This window comes from Pleurodeles waltl, chromosome 10, assembly GCF_031143425.1.
Source record: "Pleurodeles waltl isolate 20211129_DDA chromosome 10, aPleWal1.hap1.20221129, whole genome shotgun sequence".
NCBI lineage: Eukaryota > Metazoa > Chordata > Amphibia > Caudata > Salamandridae > Pleurodeles > Pleurodeles waltl.
In genome coordinates, this window is record NC_090449.1 from 861,258,810 (window position 1) to 861,279,583 (window position 20,774).

At 44.9% G+C, this 20,774-nt stretch overlaps 1 protein-coding gene across 1 annotated transcript in view; it reads left to right on the forward strand.

Moving 5' to 3' along the window:
* LOC138261971 (ATP-dependent translocase ABCB1-like) overlaps positions 1-20,774 on the forward strand; it is a 519,774-nt gene that overhangs the window by 352,808 nt on the left and 146,192 nt on the right. Inside the window, 1 exon segment of the mRNA XM_069211572.1 lies at positions 12,481-12,585. Within this exon segment, the coding sequence (XP_069067673.1) occupies positions 12,481-12,585 (105 nt within the window).

Sequence of the window (20,774 nt, forward strand, 5' to 3'; positions counted from 1 at the left end):
ATACTTTCAACATACGTGTGTCTACGGCAGGATTGTTTCAAAGCCTCTCCTCTGGGACTTGCTTCTTAATGGGCATCAAACCCTCTTCTTCATGGCGAAAATGAGAGGACAGTGAAGGAAAGGATGGCCTTTCAATACTGGCCCCAGTGCCAGTCCAAGCATCCTTGGACCGACCACCACCAGGTCTGTTACACCACTGCTTCTCACCCGAACACAATGAGACTGCGTATCAGGCCTGTCTGTCCTTCTGCTGAGATATCGGCTTAATCACAAGCTTGCATGATGCTGACAACACCCTAGACAAGAAAACACTGAGATATCAACATAATCACAAGCTCACATGAAGGAGAAAAACACCCCAGACATCTTCTGAGAAAGAGACATCGAGAAGGAGCGGAGGCTGATCCATCCAGAGCCCAGCTTCTTCAGTTCAGCTCCAATGCCAGATCCAAATAGGAGTCAGAGACGAAGGAGTAAAATGACCTTAAGGCACAGCAGCACCCACAGTCTTCACCTGTGGGTACACCATCCTACCCTCTGTTCAAACACGGACACAGTGCACGGGCTAAACCAAGCCCAGAGATCCATCAGCTGGTTTCTGATCCACCACTGCCCTTGGGTCATTGTTGCCACCAACATAAAGCCTCTGAGCCGATGTTGCTCTTTCCCTCAGCACCAAGGACCCCCCAGAAGCCTTTATCATCCATGGTGCCCACAGTCCTGTCGACTCTGTCGCTAAAACCGAAAGCAGCACTGCAAATCATCTTGGCACCAAAGTGACAATTGCCATTGAAGGCAAGCTCAGCATCGAGAACTCATTCCACCCAGAAGAGATATTTGACAGTGAGCCACTCTGTGCTGAGGCCCCCATCTATGGCAGGGTCGAATGACTCGAATGAGCCGATTCTGTAGTGTTTGTAGGAGGACCTTGATGCATGTCAAAAGAGACTCTTTATCCACCAACAGACTGGGAAAATCTTTACAAAGTTGCTGACCTAGGCACAAGACATTCTTACACGGAAGAGGAAACTTAACATTTGAGGGACAGGTTGCCTTGGAGACCACACCTCCTGCAAAGCACAAGAAACATCTGGATAGGGGAACTAGTGACTTCCCGCACATCACTCTGCTCCTCTTCCTGCGGTGCCACCACCGTATGTTCCACCTCCACTACCTTCTGCAGAGGGTCTCCACTACTCAGTCCCATGTAAGCAGGTCCCTACTAGGTCCTTTTTCACCCTGAGCCCAGAGACGACCTGTGGGATGACTGCAATGTTGATCCCCTGAGAAAAATAGATCTGGATCTGTACCCGGCCAAACCCTCCCTCCCCTCCAGATGACACTACCTCATACAACAAGGTCTCTTACACACTTTTCATAAAGTAGACATGCACACTATCTAGGAAGAAGACACCTTCCTGGTCAAGATACTGTCCACCTCATAGCGCACCCTGCAGTTTCTACCAGTGCTTAAGTGGATGCTCAAAACTGCACCAGACACCTTTAAGGAGCCAGTCAAAGCTAGAGCCATCATGTAAAGGGTGATAAAAACAAACCCTACATCTTCGGTCAGGTTTCTCCAAGCTCCCCGGGGGCTACACAGTGCAGAAACGCCCCAATGCTAATGGAACTGGTGACGCCCTGCCTCCCAAAAAAGAGAGCAAAGAGATTGAGGAGCCAAGAAGAGTGTGGCTGCGCAAATCAGCTACACAATGGAGAATCACAACCTATATTGACTTTCTGTCAGGCGGTGAGAAAGCCCATTGGGACGAAATGGAGAAACTGCTCCAGCACCTCTCAAATCAATACAAGCAGCGTGGTCACACAGTCCTTCACAAAGCTTCATCGTAATTGTAAGCAATTGGAACATAAATGGTGGAAATCCTACAATGACCAGATCAAGACTGCAAAAAAGAATTACCTTTTGTCTCAGATTGTCAAAGCTCAGTCTAATCAAAACGTCATTTTCAATATTGCCGAATCATTCCTGTAGCCAAAAGCAATTATTAGAGACGTGCCACCCTCACAAATCCTATGCAATATAATATCTGCATATTTTGTGGAAAAAATACGGACCATCCAACAAGAACTTGGTAGTGCCCCCCTCTTTTTAAAATCTTCCAACATGTTAAATCCCCCATTCAAGACCGTCATTGTTAATCTTCCAGAGAATTACTCTAGCTTAATCTCATCAGGTCATTTTAGAATGTATATCAGGATCCCCTTACAATCTGTGCCCTCCTTGTATACTCCACAAAGTTGCAGATTGTATAAATCCAGTAATTAATGCAATCTTGAACACTTCTTTGTCCTCTGCAGTTGTTCCAAAAGACTGGAAAATCAACTAGCTGATCCCACAATTCTTTCCAATCTCCAGCCTATTTCATTACTCCCAACCTTAAGGAAAATAATGGACAAACTGGTCAATGCACAACTAATGGCGTACATGGAAAGGGTGAATATTTTACATCCTAAACAAGTAGGTTTTTGCCCAAAACATACTACAGAGACAGCACTTTTGGAGATAGCAGATATGCTGAAAATGACGCTTGATGTAGGAGCAAATGCAATGTTGATTCTTTTGGACTTACCCGCGGCATTTGATAACACCTCATGACATACTGCTGCAGCATGTCAAGAACTGCAGTATTTCCCACCTAGCTTGGGTTTGGATTACATCTTTCCTCTCTGACCGCAGACAGACAGTAATGTTAGGTTCTTTCTTTTCGCCCATAAAGTCTGTCAATTCGAGGGTGCCCCTGGGCTCCTCACTTAGCCCGGCATTATTCAATATCTATATGGTCCCCCTAATTACATTGATCTCTTCGTTTGGCATTGAGGTTACCTCTTATGCTGACGACACACAATTTATGCTGTCGTTGGACAAAGACTGTCTGGGCTCTGAGCTCAACTTTAAAAACAGACTGACTGAGGGTATTCAGTGGATGCAAGTCAATGATCTCAAGTGCAACACCGATAAGACGGAGATTATGCATCTTGGGAAATCGAATTCCTTTCTCCCTACGCTACGGTGGCCTAATTCCACTCCAACACCTCCGTCTATGGTCAAGGTTTCCAGAAATCTTGGAGTAAAATTCCATACGGCCTTGTCCTTCCAGCCACAGTGGCAGGACCGTGTTTCCTGCCACTCTCCGAATAAATCTCCGAAAAAGTTTTTTGACTGTCTTTCACTGGTGGCCAGAGAAATCAGTGGCCTTTGCCTTAATACCATCGAGACCGGGCTACGGCTGTATGGTGGCTTCTCCAAGCTAACCATCCAGAAGTTACAGGTGGTTCAACATTCTGCTGCCCGATCGGTTCTGAATGTGCCTCGTCGCGCTTCTGCATCGGCAGCCTTGAGAACGTGGCACTGGATGCCATTGCATAAGGGGGTTCTGTTAAAAATAATTTTATTGGTGTTCAGAGCTTACAGAGCGCTAGAACCAAAATATTTAACCACCGGAGTTACTTATTATATAACACTCTGATCACTGAGGTCCTCAAATTCCAATCTACTCAAAATCCCCACCTCCTGACTTAAAACACGAGGAAGGTCTCTCTGCAGAGATGGAACAGCAACAATCTGTTGAAGGGCTGCCCTTTCTAAACCCAATTTCACAGGTGAACTTCACTATGGACGCCTCTCTTGGGGTGGGGCACATCTGCAGCAGATGACGGTCCAGGGTACAAACACCGTATCAACAGGGCCTCCACATCAATTACTTAGAGCTGCTGGTCATCCAGGTAGCACTCAAAGCTTTTTTATACCAAGTTCAACACAAAGTGGTCCTTATCAATATGGACAACATGACAGCCATGTATTACCTTCAAAAGCAGGGAGGCATACACTCTTCACTGCTGTTGACAATGGCACAGAGCATTTGGCTTTGGGCACTTTGCCACAAGATACATCCCCTAACTGAGTTCCTACCAGGAGAGGACAATGACTTTTCAGACCTGCTCAACAGAATGGAGCAGTAAATCCATAGGTGGAAACTCCACCCACAAGTCCTACTACTGTTGTTGGGGGTTTTCCGACATAAGCCTCTATGCCACTGCTCAAAAGGCAAAATGCTAAATAAAACTTTGCCTCCAGTTTTCCACATCCACACTCCTTGGCCAATGCACTATGGATGAACTAATCAGGGATACGTGCCTATTCTTATCATCCTCTCTCACTCCTTCCCTACGTGGTTTGAAAGCTTCAGCAAACATCTGTCACTCTGATCCTGGTGGCTTCCACGTGGCTAGACAACTCTGGCTCATGACCCTTCTAGACTTGTCAAATGTTCCCCGTGAGAAGCTACCTAACAGACCGCCCTTCTCATGCAGACCCAAGGCACAATCAGACATCTGAACCCCAGGCATATAGAGTTTGGTTACCTTAATCTGCCAGCAGAATGTAAGTCTTCCTTTAAAGAGGCATTTAGACCCCCCGACTAAGCTTGTTACGCGGCCAAGTGGAAAAGGCTTGTCCACTATTGCCTTCCAAAGCAGATAGACCCTCTCGAGCCATCAGACCAAAATATAGTGTTCGATGGCATCTGTCGCTGTAGATACGCATGTTCTGCAATAGCTCGCCATCTGGTGTTGGGCCGGAGTGTTACAAGTTGTTTTTCTTCGAAGAAGTCTTTCGAGTCACGGGACCGAGTGACTCCTCCTTTTGTCTCCATTGCGCATGGGCGTCGACTCCATCTTCGATTGTTTTTTTTCCGCCATCGGGTTCGGACGTGTTCCTGTCGCTCCGAGTTTCGGAACGGAAAATTAGCTAATTTCGGAAGATTTTCGTCGGTATTGTTGCGTTCGGGATCGGCGTACTTAGATTCCACACCGCATCGAAGATCGAAGAGCTCCGGTGCCCTTCGGGGTAGTTTTTCGATCCTCCGTCGGGGCCTGGTCGGCCCGACCGCGTGCTGAAGAACGCCGATGGAACGGACCCCGTTCCGTTTCTGCCCCAAATGCCACAATAAATACCCCTACACAGACCAACACTTGGTCTGCAACCTGTGCCTGTCACCTGAGCACAGCGAAGACACCTGCGAGGCCTGTCGTGCGTTCCGGTCCCGAAAAACACTCCGAGACCGTCGAGCCAGAAGACTTCAAATGGCGTCCGCACCGACAGCCCAACGGGAGTTCGAGGAACAGGAAGAAGAAGGTACCTTCTCGATCCAAGACTCAGACTCCGAAGGATTCGACGATACACAAACCGTGAGTAAGACGTCGAAAACCACACAAAGAAACATTTACAAGGCCCAGGGGACGCCACTGCCACCAGGCCATGGCTCAACCCATAAATTCGGTGACCGACCGTCGGCACCGAAAAAGGCCCAAACAGTGCCGAGATCGTCCGACTCCGGTCGAGACACCGGCACGCAGCCTTCTCGGGACCGAGAAAGTGCTGGAGACAAGCCTCGACACCGAGATGCCGGTGTGGACACGGCTCGACGCCGAGACAGCGGCACCGAAACAGATCGACGCCGAGAGGTTTCGGCCCCGAAAAGGAAAAAAGTCACCTCGGAGCCGAAAAAACACGCACACAAAGTTTCGATGCCGAAACAAACTGCAAGCGACCCAGCTTCAGGCTCTTATACAGAAGAGCACTCGCTAACCTCCCAAATGCAAAAGCATAGGTTTGAGGAAGAGCTACAAGCAACTGATGTGGACCATACGCAAAAGCGTATCTTCATTCAGCAGGGGACAGGAAAAATAAGCACCCTTCCCCCCATTAGGAGAAAGAGAAGGTTGGAGTTCCAGACGGAACAAGCACCACAACCAAAAGTGGTGAAAAGAGTTACACCACCACCCTCTCCTCCGCCCGTGATTAACGTTTCACCAGCACAAACTCCATCACACTCCCCAGCTCACACCACCATGAGCCAGGGTGACCAAGATCAGGACGCATGGGACCTATACGACGCCCCAGTGTCAGATAACAGCCCGGAGGCATACCCTACAAAGCCATCTCCACCAGAAGACAGCACCGCGTACTCTCAGGTGGTGGCTAGAGCAGCACAATTTCACAACGTAAGCCTCCACTCAGAACAGGTCGAGGATGATTTCTTGTTCAACACACTCTCCTCCACCCACAGCTCCTACCAAAGCCTGCCTATGCTCCCTGGTATGCTCCGGCACGCAAAAGACATATTTAAGGAGCCGGTCAAAAGTAGGGCAATCACACCAAGGGTGGAAAAAAAGTATAAGCCGCCTCCTACGGACCCGGTTTTCATCACTACACAGCTGCCACCAGACTCTGTTGTTGTAGGAGCAGCTAGGAAAAGGGCCAACTCTCACACATCTGGAGATGCACCACCCCCAGATAAAGAAAGCCGCAAGTTCGATGCAGCTGGTAAGAGAGTCGCAGCACAAGCTGCAAACCAGTGGCGCATCGCGAACTCCCAGGCACTACTTGCGCGCTATGACAGAGCCCACTGGGACGAGATGCAACATCTCATTGAACATCTGCCCAAGGACTTCCAAAATAGGGCAAAACAAGTGGTTGAGGAGGGACAGACCATCTCCAACAACCAGATACGTTCCTCCATGGACGCTGCAGATACAGCTGCACGGACAATTAATACATCTGTAACTATCAGAAGGCATGCATGGCTCCGAACGTCTGGATTTAAACCAGAGATTAAACAAGCAGTTCTCAATATGCCTTTTAATGAAAAAGAACTGTTCGGTCCAGAAGTGGACACAGCGATTGAGAAACTCAAAAAAGATACGGACACTGCCAAAGCCATGGGCGCACTCTACTCCCCGCAGAGCAGAGGGAATTACAGCACATTCCGTAAAACGCCCTTTCGAGGGGGGTTTCGGGGTCAAAGCACACAAGCCAGCACCTCACAAGCAACACCGTCCACTTACCAGGGACAGTATAGAGGAGGTTTTCGGGGACAATATAGAGGAGGGCAATTCCCTAGAAATAGAGGGAGATTTCAAAGCCCCAAAACCCCTACTACTAAACAATGACTCACATGTCACTCACCCCCTCCACACAACACCAGTGGGGGGAAGAATAGGTCATTATTACAAAGCATGGGAGGAAATCACTACAGACACTTGGGTTCTAGCAATTATCCAACATGGTTATTGCATAGAATTTCTACAATTCCCTCCAAACATACCACCAAAAGCACAAAATTTAACAACACACCATTCCAATCTCCTGGAGATAGAAGTGCAGGCACTATTGCAAAAGAATGCAATCGAATTAGTGCCAAACACACAAATAAACACAGGAGTTTACTCACTGTACTTTCTGATACCAAAGAAGGACAAAACGCTGAGACCAATCCTAGACCTCAGAGTAGTGAACACTTTCATCAAATCAGACCACTTCCACATGGTCACACTACAAGAAGTATTGCCATTGCTAAAACTGCACGACTACATGGCAACTTTAGACCTCAAGGATGCTTATTTCCATATACCAATACACCCATCGCACAGGAAATACCTAAGGTTTGTATTCAAAGGAATACATTACCAATTCAAGGTACTGCCTTTCGGATTAACAACCGCACCAAGAGTCTTTACCAAATGTCTAGCAGTAGTCGCAGCACACATAAGAAGGCAGCAAATACATGTGTTCCCATATCTAGACGACTGGCTAATCAAGGCCCATTCGTTAATAGAGTGCTCAAATCACACAAATCATATCATACAAACCCTCTTCAAACTAGGGTTCACCGTCAATTTCACAAAATCCAAAATTCAGCCACGCAAGGTACAACAATACCTGGGAGCCATAATAGACACATCAAAAGGAGTAGCCACTCCAAGTCCACAAAGAATTCAAAATTTCAACACCATCATACAACGCATGTATCCAACACAAAACATACAGGCAAAGATGGTATTACAACTCCTAGGCATGATGTCATCATGCATAGCCATTGTCCCAAACGCAAGACTGCACATGAGGCCCTTACAACAATGCCTAGCATCACAGTGGTCTCAAGCACAGGGTCACCTTCTAGATCTGGTGTTAATAGACCGCCAAACTTACCTCTCGCTTCTGTGGTGGAACAACATAAATTTAAACAAGGGGCGGCCTTTCCAAGACCCAGTGCCACAATACGTAATAACAACAGATGCTTCCATGACAGGGTGGGGAGCACACCTCGATCAACACAGCATACAAGGACAATGGAACGTACATCAAACAAAACTGCATATCAATCACCTAGAACTTCTAGCAGTCTTTCAAGCACTAAAAGCTTTCCAACCAATAATAGTTCACAGATACATTCTCGTCAAAACAGACAACATGACAACAATGTATTATCTAAACAAGCAGGGAGGGACGCACTCCACGCAGTTAAGCCTGCTAGCACAAAAAATTTGGCATTGGGCAATTCACAACCAAATTCGCCTAATTGCACAGTTTATACCAGGGATACAAAATCAACTCGCAGACAATCTCTCTCGAGATCACCAACAGGTCCACGAATGGGAAATTCACCCCCAAATTCTGAACACTTATTTCAAACTCTGGAGAACACCTCAGATAGACTTGTTTGCGACAAGGGAGAACGCAAAATGCCAAAACTTCGCATCCAGATACCCACACAAACAATCCCAAGGCAATGCCCTATGGATGAACTGGTCAGGGATATTTGCTTACGCTTTTCCTCCTCTCCCTCTCCTTCCTTACCTGGTAAACAAACTCAGTCAAAGCAAACTCAAACTCATATTGATAGCACCAACTTGGGCAAGGCAACCCTGGTACACAACGCTGCTAGACCTATCAGTGGTACCCTGCATCAAATTGCCCAACAGGCCAGATCTGTTGACACAGCACAACCAAAAGATCAGACACCCAGATCCAGCATCGCTGAATCTAGCAATCTGGCTCCTGAAATCCTAGAATTCGGGCACTTACAACTTACCCAAGAATGTATGGAAGTCATAAAACAAGCAAGAAGGCCATCCACCAGGCACTGCTATGCAAGTAAATGGAAGAGGTTTGTTTGCTACTGCCATATTAATCAAATACAACCATTACACACAACTCCAGAACATGTAGTGGGTTACTTGCTTCACTTACAAAAATCTAACCTAGCTTTCTCTTCCATTAAGATTCACCTTGCAGCAATATCTGCATACCTGCAAACTACCTATTCAACTTCCCTATATAAAATACCAGTCATTAAAGCATTCATGGAGGGCCTTAGGAGAATTATACCACCAAGAACACTACCTGTTCCTTCATGGAACCTAAATGTTGTCCTAACTAGACTTATGGGTACACCTTTTGAACCCATGCACTCCTGCGACATACAGTTCCTAACCTGGAAGGTGGCATTTCACATCGCCATTACTTCCCTGAGAAGAGTAAGCGAGATTCAGGCGTTTACTATACAGGAACCTTTTATACAACTACACAAAAATAAAGTCGTCCTAAGGACCAATCCTAAATTTTTGCCAAAGGTTATTTCACCGTTCCATCTAAATCAAACAGTGGAACTTCCAGTGTTCTTTCCACAGCCAGATACCGTAGCTGAAAGGACACTACATACATTAGATGTCAAAAGAGCATTGATGTATTACATTGACAGAACAAAGAACATCAGAAAGACTAAACAACTCTTTATTGCATTTCAAAAACCTCATGCAGGAAACCCAATTTCAAAACAAGGTATAGCCAGATGGATAGTTAAATGCATCCAAATCTGCTACCTTAAAGCTAAACGACAGCTGCCCATTACACCAAGGGCACACTCAACCAGAAAGAAAGGTCCTACCATGGCCTTTCTAGGAAACATCCCAATGCAAGAAATATGTAAGGCAGCCACATGGTCTACGCCTCACACATTCACCAAGCACTACTGTGTAGACGTGTTATCCGCACAACAAGCCACAGTAGGTCAAGCTGTATTAAGGACATTATTTCAGACTACTTCCACTCCTACAGGCTGATCCACCGCTTTTGGGGAAATAACTGCTTACTAGTCTATGCAGAACATGCGTATCTACAGCGACAGATGCCATCGAACTGAAAATGTCACTTACCCAGTGTACATCTGTTCGTGGCATCAGTCGCAGTAGATTCGCATGTGCCCACCCGCCTCCCCGGGAGCCTGTAGCAGTTTGGAAGTTACCTTCAATTATTTATATATGTATCATCTCAACCTTAAATAGGTGTATACTTAGTCACTCCATTGCATGAGCACTATTACTACAATTCAACTCCTACCTCACCCTCTGCGGGGAAAAACAATCGAAGATGGAGTCGACGCCCATGCGCAATGGAGACAAAAGGAGGAGTCACTCGGTCCCGTGACTCGAAAGACTTCTTCGAAGAAAAACAACTTGTAACACTCCGGCCCAACACCAGATGGCGAGCTATTGCAGAACATGCGAATCTACTGCGACTGATGCCACGAACAGATGTACACTGGGTAAGTGACATTTTCATTTCTACTTTCTTCATCTTCAGAAGTCAGATTAAGCTTTCACTTCCCTGTGCCTCCATTTAGCCACAGCTTACTTGCAAAATAGGGAGGCCCCTTTGCTATTTAGAGTCCCTGTCATCAAGGCTTTCATGTAGGGGCTCAAACGAGTGATCCCGCTAATATTGAGGTTCCAGACAGCGTACTTCACACGCCTGTCTGGAACCTCAATATTGTACATACCAGGCTCATGGGCCCTCCTCTTGAACTCCTACACTCGTGCCCACCACAGTTCCTGCCCTGGATAGTTGCCTTCCTATTTGCTATCACAACCTTATGGCGAGGAAGCAAACAGGCTCTTACATTTGAAGAACCCTTCGTTGAAGTTCATAATGGTGGGCTCACCCAAAGGACCAACCCTAAGTACCCCTCAAAAAGGTTATCCCTGTTCCACCTTAATCAAACCATCAAGCTTCTGGATTTCTTCCAATAGCCAGCAGAAGAGAAGGGCAAGAAATCACAAGATGTCCAAAGCAGTTTTAATCCAGACAAGCCTTTGTCAAGGTTATTTGCCACTCATCCCCTCATGAAAATACAGAACAAACTCAATCATAGACATAGAAAAAATAGCCCATTGTCATGGTATGAATTTCAGAATCAAATAGATCACCTCAATAACATCTAAATGCATCATTGTGTAGGGAACATAAAAATGTACATAATTATTATTTCATTTCCTTGTTTAAACAATGTCATCCGAGCTTTAGCCAGGAAAAAAATCTAATCAGAATTTATAGGCAAAGCAAAAATACTAAAAATACTATCCTTTGCAATATAAACAAGAGATTCTCATTCATCTTGTAAGTTTCGTCTAACAATATTCTGAACCTATTCAACACTAGATAAATAGTGTTGATTGACAGAATAGCCTTGTTTCCTAACTAACCATGATGAACATAAATAGATACTTACTTGTCTGGAGCCGAGACACTTAGGATTGCTTGTCATTCCTAAATAAACCATGTAAAACAGCACAGTACATTCAAGTGCCCATATTGCTTCTGTTTGAAATTTGCATTGAACATATTGTGGGGACTCACAACTTTTCGACAGTGCACCAGCACAACTGGTGGACAAGACTTTAACTAAATGTATATGTATGTACACACACGTAATATACAAAAATAACTTGCATATGTTGCTACATTGTGATGCTCCTTCTTTATCAGTAATGAGTACTCCAGTTTTAATGGATGTCTTTTTTTGATTTAATTCTTTTTGTCCTGCATGGTCATGGTGGTGACATACAACGCTACGTGCTGATTTTTGGATTTGGCCCTCTCTTACGGGTCACCCACAAAATTTCACCTTTGCTTTCCTATTTTATTAGTTCGTTTTTGTTGGCCTTAGGTCTCTGTGCACTTTATTGCTGCTAACCAGTGCTAAAGTGCTGCTTTCCAATCTCTACGACATGGTAAAATTAGCTTACTCCTGATTGGCATAGTCAATTTGCTTGTAAGTCCCTAATAAGGTGGTTTATCATATATCCAGAGCTGATAAATTAAAAACTGCTCCTGGGCCAGCAGCACTAATTGTGCCATCCACTTAAGTAGCCCCTTAAACATTGTCCAAGGCCTGCATTGCAGGCTGCTGGCAGTTTTATACTGCCAGTTCAACTTGATGAAATACCCCTTTTACCATGCCCAGAACTCCCTTTTTAATATATAAAAGTCACCACTAAGGTAGGCCCTAAACAGCCCAGGTATTAAGAATGTTGGATGTGTACTTTCAAGTGAAAAATTCACAGATTTGTTTTTCTCTGCTTTGAGGTCTATCGCTCCCAAAAGATAACATTGGGTTACCTTATTACATTTAAAAAGTGCTAACATTTGATTGGGAACAGTTGGAAATGCATGTTTGGCGTCTGAGGAATTGTGATTGAAAATCCTTTTAATGGTAAAAAGACTAACTGAATTTCCAAATACATTGGCTAAAGCTTTACTGTGCTGTTGTGTTAGTTTAAATATGCTCTTTCACAGCCATGTCAGTGTGATTTTAATGAAACTTCTGAATCTTCCTTTAGGTGTTTGCATTAGTAGACCCTGAGGAAATGAGAAGACAAAGCAGCATGTTCTCATTGCTATTTCTAGTACTTGGAGGGGTTTCCTTTGTTACATTCTTCCTGCAGGTATGTTAATCAGTTCTTATGTTAACAATTCTGCAAGCCATTTCTAGTAGTGTTCTTATAAAAGTAGGTTGTTAATTACATTGGGCACAGCAAAGGAAGATATGTGTTACTTCTTGTGTATATTCAGACAGTTTTGGGTGCATGCTTACTTGCAAGAGTCTGTCATTGTCCAGTGTAAGCCACTAGTCTTTCGAACATATGCAAGCCATTCAAAATATCCTGCATGAAGCTGACATCATTGCATAAAGCTACCAGACAACAAGAATCCAGTAGTAGCCACTTTTCATTAGGAAGCATTAGGAAATACTTTCTTCCCAGTCTGCACTTTTTCTGGCTTCACAATCTGCTGCAGAGCAACATTGCAGGTGATCCAAGAGGGTGTGTTTGCTGCTCCAGGAGTAGCTGCATTGCAGGCAGGTTAAATGGAATGTCCGATATCTTCAGTGATATTTCCATAGTCAACTTTTAATGCAATGCATTAGCAGCAGCACGCAGAATTATATGTTCGATGGCATCTGTCGCTGTAGATACACATGGTATGCATGAGCTCGCCATCTGGTGTTGGGTCGGAGTGTTACAAGTTGTTTTTCTTCGAAGAAGTGTTTTCGAGTCACGGGACCGAGTGACTCCACCTTCTGTGCTCATTGCGCATGGGCTTCGACTCCATCTTCGATTGTTTTCTTTCCGCCATCGGGTTCGGACGTGTTCATGTCGCTCCGAGTTTCGGAACGGAAAGATAGCTGAAGACGGAAGATTTTCGACGGTATCGTTGCGATCCGGTTACAGATAGACACATACGACGACGCGTTGAACATCGAAGCGCTTCGGTGCCCTTCGGGGTAGATTTCGGCACCCCGTCGGGGCCTAGTCGGCCCGACCGCGTGGAGGACAACGCCGATGGATCGGACCCCGTTTCGATTCTGCCCCGAATGCCACAACAAATATCCTTATACGGACCTGCACTCGGTCTGTAATCTGTGCCTGTCACCCGAGCACAGTGAAGAATCCTGCGAGGCCTGTCGGGCGTTCCGGTCCCGAAAAACTCTGCGCGACCGTCGAGCGAGAAGACTGCAGATGGCGTCCACGCCAAAAGAGCGTCGACAGTTCGAGACAGAAGAAGAACAGGAGGAATCCTTTTCCATCCAGGATTCAGACTCCGACGAGCTACACTCTACAAGAACTGTGAGTAAGACGTCGAGATCAAACCCTAAAAAAGGAAAGAAGGCCCAGGGGACGCCACTGCCAACCGGCCATGGCTCCACCCAAATTCTCGGTGACCAACAATCGGCACCGAAAAAGGCCCATTCAGTGTCGAGATCGTCCGACTTCGGTCGAGACACCGGCACGCAGCCTCCTCGGGACCGAGAGAGTGCTAAACAGAAGCATCGACACCGAGAGTTCGGTGTCGACACCGATCGACGCCGAGACAGTGGCGCCGAAGACCATAGAGGCCAAGAATTTTCGGCACAGAAAAAGAGGAAGGTTACCTCGGAGCCGAAAAAACAATCGACAGGGCTTTCGGAGCCGAAAAAAGCGACATCAGACCCTGTTTCTGGCTCCTATACCGAAGAGCATTCTATGTCTTCTCAAATGAAGAAACATAGATTTGAACAAGAACTGCAATCCACTGACGTGGATCACACGCAAAAGCGTATCTTTATTCAGCAGGGGACTGGGAAGATCAGTACCCTTCCACCTGTCAAACGAAAGAGAACGCTTCAGTTTACTCCTCAGCAACAAACAACACAAAAGGTAACACCTCCTCCCTCGCCTCCACCTGTAACTCCGGCTTCGCCAACTTACACCCCGTCACATTCGCCAGCTCACACCGCCATGAGCCACGACGACCAAGATCAGGATGCGTGGGACTTGTACGACGCACCAGTGTCTGATAACAGCCCAGACACATACCCAACTAGGCCATCACCACCGGAAGACAGCACAGCCTACTCACAAGTGGTGGCTAGAGCAGCTCTATTCCATAATGTGGAACTACACTCGGAACAAGTCGAGGATGATTTTTTATTTAACACCCTCTCCTCAACCCACAGCTCCTACCAAAGCCTGCCGATGCTCCCAGGCATGCTACGCCATGCAAAGGACATTTTTAAGGAGCCAGTTAAAAGTAGGGCAGTGACGCCTAGGGTGGACAAAAAGTATAAGGCGCCTCCTACGGACCCTGTCTTCATCACCTCTCAGCTGCCACCAGACTCTGTGGTGGTAGGGGCTGCCAGAAAACGGGCAAACTCGCACACTTCTGGGGATGCACCTCCCCCAGATAAAGAAAGTAGGAAGTTCGATGCAGCCGGGAAGAGGGTTGCTGTCCAAGCAGCAAACCAGTGGCGCATCGCAAATTCACAAGCGCTGCTAGCGCGATACGACAGAGCCCACTGGGATGAGATGCAGCATCTCATTGAACATCTCCCAAAAGATCTGCAAAAAAGAGCAAAACAGGTTGTTGAGGAGGGTCAAAACATTTCCAACAATCAAATACGCTCCTCCATGGATGCAGCAGACACGGCCGCAAGAACCATTAATACGTCGGTTACCATCCGTAGGCACGCATGGCTCAGAACGTCTGGATTCAAGCCAGAAATTCAGCAGGCAGTGCTTAACATGCCAGTAAACGAGAAACTTCTGTTCGGTCCGGAGGTCGACACAGCTATAGAAAAGCTCAAGAAGGACACTGACACTGCCAAGGCCATGGGCGCACTCTACTCCCCGCAGAGCAGAGGATCTTATAACACCTTCCGCAAAACACCTTTTAGAGGAGGGTTTCGGGGTCAGGCCACACAAGCTAGCACCTCACAGTCCGCACCGCCCACCTACCAGGGACAGTACAGAGGAGGTTTTCGGGGCCAGTATAGAGGGGGGCAATTTCCTAGGAATAGAGGAAGATTTCAAAGCCCCAAAACCACTACCAACAAGCAGTGACTCACACGTCACTCACCCCTCCCACACAACACCAGTGGGGGGGAGGATACATCAATATTACGAAGCATGGGACAAAATAACTACAGATACATGGGTCCTAGCAATTATCCAACATGGTTATTGCATAGAATTCATGCAATTCCCTCCAGACATACCACCAAAATCACAAAATTTATCAAAATACCATTCACAACTTCTAGAGATAGAAGTTCAAGCACTACTGCAAAAAAATGCAATAGAATTAGTACCAAGCACACAAATAAACACAGGAGTTTATTCACTGTACTTCTTGATACCAAAAAAGGACGAAACACTGAGACCAATTCTAGACCTCAGGGTAGTAAACACATTCATCAAATCAGACCACTTTCACATGGTCACACTACAAGAAGTGTTACCATTGCTCAGAAAACACGACTACATGACAACCCTAGACCTCAAGGACGCATATTTCCATATACCAATCCATCAATCACACAGGAAATATCTAAGGTTTGTATTCAAAGGAATACATTACCAATTCAAAGTATTGCCTTTTGGTTTAACAACCGCTCCAAGAGTATTCACAAAGTGCCTAGCAGTAGTCGCTGCACACATCAGAAGGCAGCAAATACATGTGTTCCCGTATCTAGACGACTGGCTAATCAAAACCAGTTCGCTCACACAATGCTCAAACCACACAAATCAAGTCATACAAACCCTCTACAATTTAGGGTTCACCGTCAACTTTGCAAAATCAAACATTCTGCCAAGCAAAGTACAGCAATATCTAGGAGCCATAATAGACACGACAAAAGGAGTAGCAACGCCAACTCCACAAAGGATCCACAATTTCAACAGGGTCATTCAACACATGTCTCCAAACCAAACAATACAAGCAAGAACAATACTACAGCTCCTAGGCATGATGTCCTCATGCATAGCCATTGTCCCAAACGCAAGACTGCACATGAGGCCCTTACAACAGTGCCTAGCCTCACAGTGGTCTCAAGCACAGGGTCACCTTCTAGATCTGGTGTTGCTAGACCGCCAAACTTACCTATCGCTTCTATGGTGGAACAGTATAAATTTAAACATAGGGCGGCCTTTCCAAGACCCAGTGCCACAGTACGTAATAACAACAGATGCTTCCATGACAGGGTGGGGAGCACATCTCAATCAACACAACATAAGAGGACAATGGAACATACATCAAACAAAACTGCATATAAATCATCTAGAATTATTAGCAGTTTTTCAAGCACTAAAAGCTTTCCAACCAATCATAACCCACAAATACATCCTTGTCAAAACAGACAACATGACAACGATGTATTATCTAAACAAACAAGGAGGAACACATTCAACGCAGTTAAGCTTGTTAGCTCAAAAAATATGGAAGTGGGCAATCCACCATCAAATTGGTCTAATAGCACAGTTTATTCCGGGGATCCAGAATCAGCTGGCAGACAATCTCTCTCGAGATCACCAGCAAGTCCACGAATGGGAAATCCACCCACAAATTCTGAACACCTACTTCACACTCTGGGGAACACCACAAATAGACTTATTTGCAACAAAAGAGAACGCAAAATGCCAAAACTTCGCGTCCAGATACCCACACAAGCAATCCCAAGGCAATGCCCTATGGATGAACTGGTCAGGAATATTTGCTTACGCTTTTCCTCCTCTCCCTCTCCTTCCTTACCTAGTAAACAAATTGAGTCAAAACAAACTCAAACTCATTTTAATAGCACCAACGTGGGCAAGACAACCCTGGTACACAACACTGCTAGATCTGTCTGTAGTACCACACATCAAACTGCCCAACAAACCAGATCTGTTAACGCAACACAACCAACAGATCAGACACCCGGACCCAGCATCGCTGAATCTAGCAATCTGGCTCCTGAAATCCTAGAATTCGGACACTTACAACTTAGCCAAGAGTGTATGGAAGTCATAAAGCAGGCCAGAAGGCCATCCACTAGACACTGCTACGCAAGTAAGTGGAAAAGATTTGTTTGTTACTGCCATCATAATCAGATACAACCACTAGAGGCAACTCCAAAACATATAGTAGATTACTTGCTCCATTTACAAAAAGCAAAGCTAGCCTTCTCTTCTATTAAAATACACCTTGCAGCAATATCTGCATACCTGCAAACTACATATTCAACTTCCTTGTATAGGATACCAGTTATCAAAGCATTCATAGAAGGGCTTAAAAGAATTATACCACCAAGAACACCACCTGTTCCTTCATGGAACCTAAACGTGGTTCTAACAAGACTCATGGGCCCACCCTTCGAACCCATGCACTCTTGCGGAATACAATTCCTCACCTGGAAAGTTGCCTTTCTCATCGCCATTACATCTCTAAGAAGAGTAAGTGAAATTCAAGCGTTCACAACACAAGAGCCTTTTATACAAATACATAAAAATAAGGTCGTCCTACGACCTAATCCAAAATTTTTACCAAAAGTTATTTCTCCATTCCATCTAAATCAAACGGTAGAATTACCAGTATTCTTCCCACAGCCAGATTCTGTGGCTGAAAGAGCACTACATACATTAGATGTCAAAAGAGCATTAATGTACTACATTGACAGAACGAAGAACATCAGAAAAACTAAACAGCTATTTATTGCATTCCAAAAACCTCATGCAGGTAACCCAATATCAAAACAAGGTATAGCCAGATGGATAGTTAAATGCATCCAAATCTGCTACCTTAAAGCAAAAAGACAACTGCCCATTACTCCCAGGGCACATTCAACAAGGAAAAAAGGTGCTTCAATGGCCTTTTTAGGAAACATCCCAATGCAAGAAATATGTAAGGCAGCCACTTGGTCTACGCCTCACACATTCACCAAACACTACTGTATAGATGTGCTATCCGCACAACAAGCTACAGTAGGTCAAGCTGTATTAAGAACTCTATTTCAGACAACTTCTACTCCTACAGGCTAAACCACCGCTTATGGGGAACTAACTGCTTACTAGTCTATGCATACCATGTGTATCTACAGCGACAGATGCCATCGAACTGAAAATGTCACTTACCCAGTGTACATCTGTTCGTGGCATCAGTCGCTGAGATTCACATGGACCCACCCACCTCCCCGGAAGCCTGTAGCAGTTCAGAAGTTACCTTCAATTTTGTACATTTGTATATATATTACTTAATCCTTTAATAGGTACATACTTACATTTTTCATTGCGCGGGCACTATTACTATAGTACAACTCCTACCTCACCCTCTGCGGGGAAAACAATCGAAGATGGAGTCGAAGCCCATGCGCAATGAGCACAGAAGGTGGAGTCACTCGGTCCCGTGACTCGAAAACACTTCTTCGAAGAAAAACAACTTGTAACACTCCGACCCAACACCAGATGGCGAGCTCATGCATACCATGTGAATCTCAGCGACTGATGCCACGAACAGATGTACACTGGGTAAGTGACATTTTCATTCCACCACAAAGGAATAGAAACGTAGGAACAGATGCAATGTAATTAATATCGTGTGAATGAACTTTGAGCAAGCACGCTATCTTTGGCATGTTTTGGGCAGTTGTAATTTATAAGTGTTTCAGAGAGATACTAAAATGTTTAAATTCATATGCCACCAAACAAAAATATGTACTTCAGTTTTCAATAAGTGGATATAAAGAGGGTAACAGAAGACGGAAATAGGGGGTTACTAATGTGATTCACACATAGCTCTACACAGAGAGGTGGTAATACCACATACATTTGAAATAAGTGTAGATGGGTACCATGTTAGACAAAGCATGGTAGCGGGCCTCCCCTCGGAGGTTCAACAAAGGGATTAATTAATACACGATTAATGTTGGACGGTGAAGGGGGAGCCAGGCCCTGTCTTTTCATACTGGGCAAAACACTACTTAGTCAAACACCAGAGATCCCTTATGTCACTGGTAATTAATGTATTTACTTATAATGTATATATATTGTGCATCACAGCCTCCCTGTTTACACTTTATAATATTGGTAAATCTCAATACCTTTTCACATTATTGTACATTGTCACTCATGCTCCGCCTTCGACACCCCCAGGCAGTTATTAAGTGCCTGTCTAGTTTTCAATTCTCTTTTGAGTTGGGTTTTGAGTTATTTATCTTATGTAAAAATACTACTCATGACATTCAAGCGTTTGCATATTAGAATGTCTTTGAATAATTTAATAGCTCTGTTTAATTAAAAAATCTAATTACTGATGTTACCACATGTTTCACCAGTGGCCAAACCAGCCTCTAGGTGCTGCAGTACACTTTCAGTAAAAAAACATAAGAATACAACAGTGTATATCTCTTTTAACTTGACACATTCTGTGAAAGGGGCTCAGATCTTAGTTTGTATTTGACGTTTGTGTAACACAGTCCTAGCCTATAGTCAGCTGAGCGCTATAAAGGGTCAAGAGCATGTGTAGAGTCAACAAGTGACAATAGAAGTAGCTTAGTTCTGGGATTAGAAATGTACAGATAATGCATTTCAGTACCAGGCTATCTTTGTGTTTTTTGGCAATGTGTTCCTTATGTGCGAGGTTGGTGTCCAGGATGAATTGAAGTGACCTGATATTCATTGAAAGTTGGGGTCCTAAGCCATCAAGGCTCAAGTACTTGATCCAGCTCTGTACTACTTCTTACTTGTTCCCAGCAAATACCAGGACTTCTGTCTTTCAGGTAGATATGGTTGGGATGCTTGACTATATGAAAAGAAGCCGAGGGGTACATCAGTATTGGGAGAAAGGGTGTATCTTCGTCTGTGGTTAAGAAGGCTTGCCTGTGGTGTGTTAGGTAGCAATCTCCATGCTGCAACTTGACCTGAAACCAGATTGTTAGTCATTAACATGATAACGGAATTGAGTTCAGCCTTTTTTTTGATGATCTTACCAATGAAGGGTAAGTGAGTGATTGGCTGGTAGTTGCAAAGGATGTCAGGGACTAGAATAAGTTTCTTTATAATTGGATAGATCTGGCTTGTTATGAAAGCTTTTAGGAGGATTCCTTGAGTGACAAGGCATTGGCAGTGGTGAGCAGGAGTGAGAGAGATTCCCTGGAAAGAGGTTTGATGAAGGATAAGGGTAATACACCATCTTCATAGGAATTGGCTTTGATAGAGTTGAGTATGTAAGTGATATCTGCACAAGATGTGGCATGAACATTGCATGATTCCGTGAGGAGAGGTGGGTGTAAGAGGAGAAATGGGTTTGGCATTATCAATATGCTCTAAAATCTTCTGATTTCTTT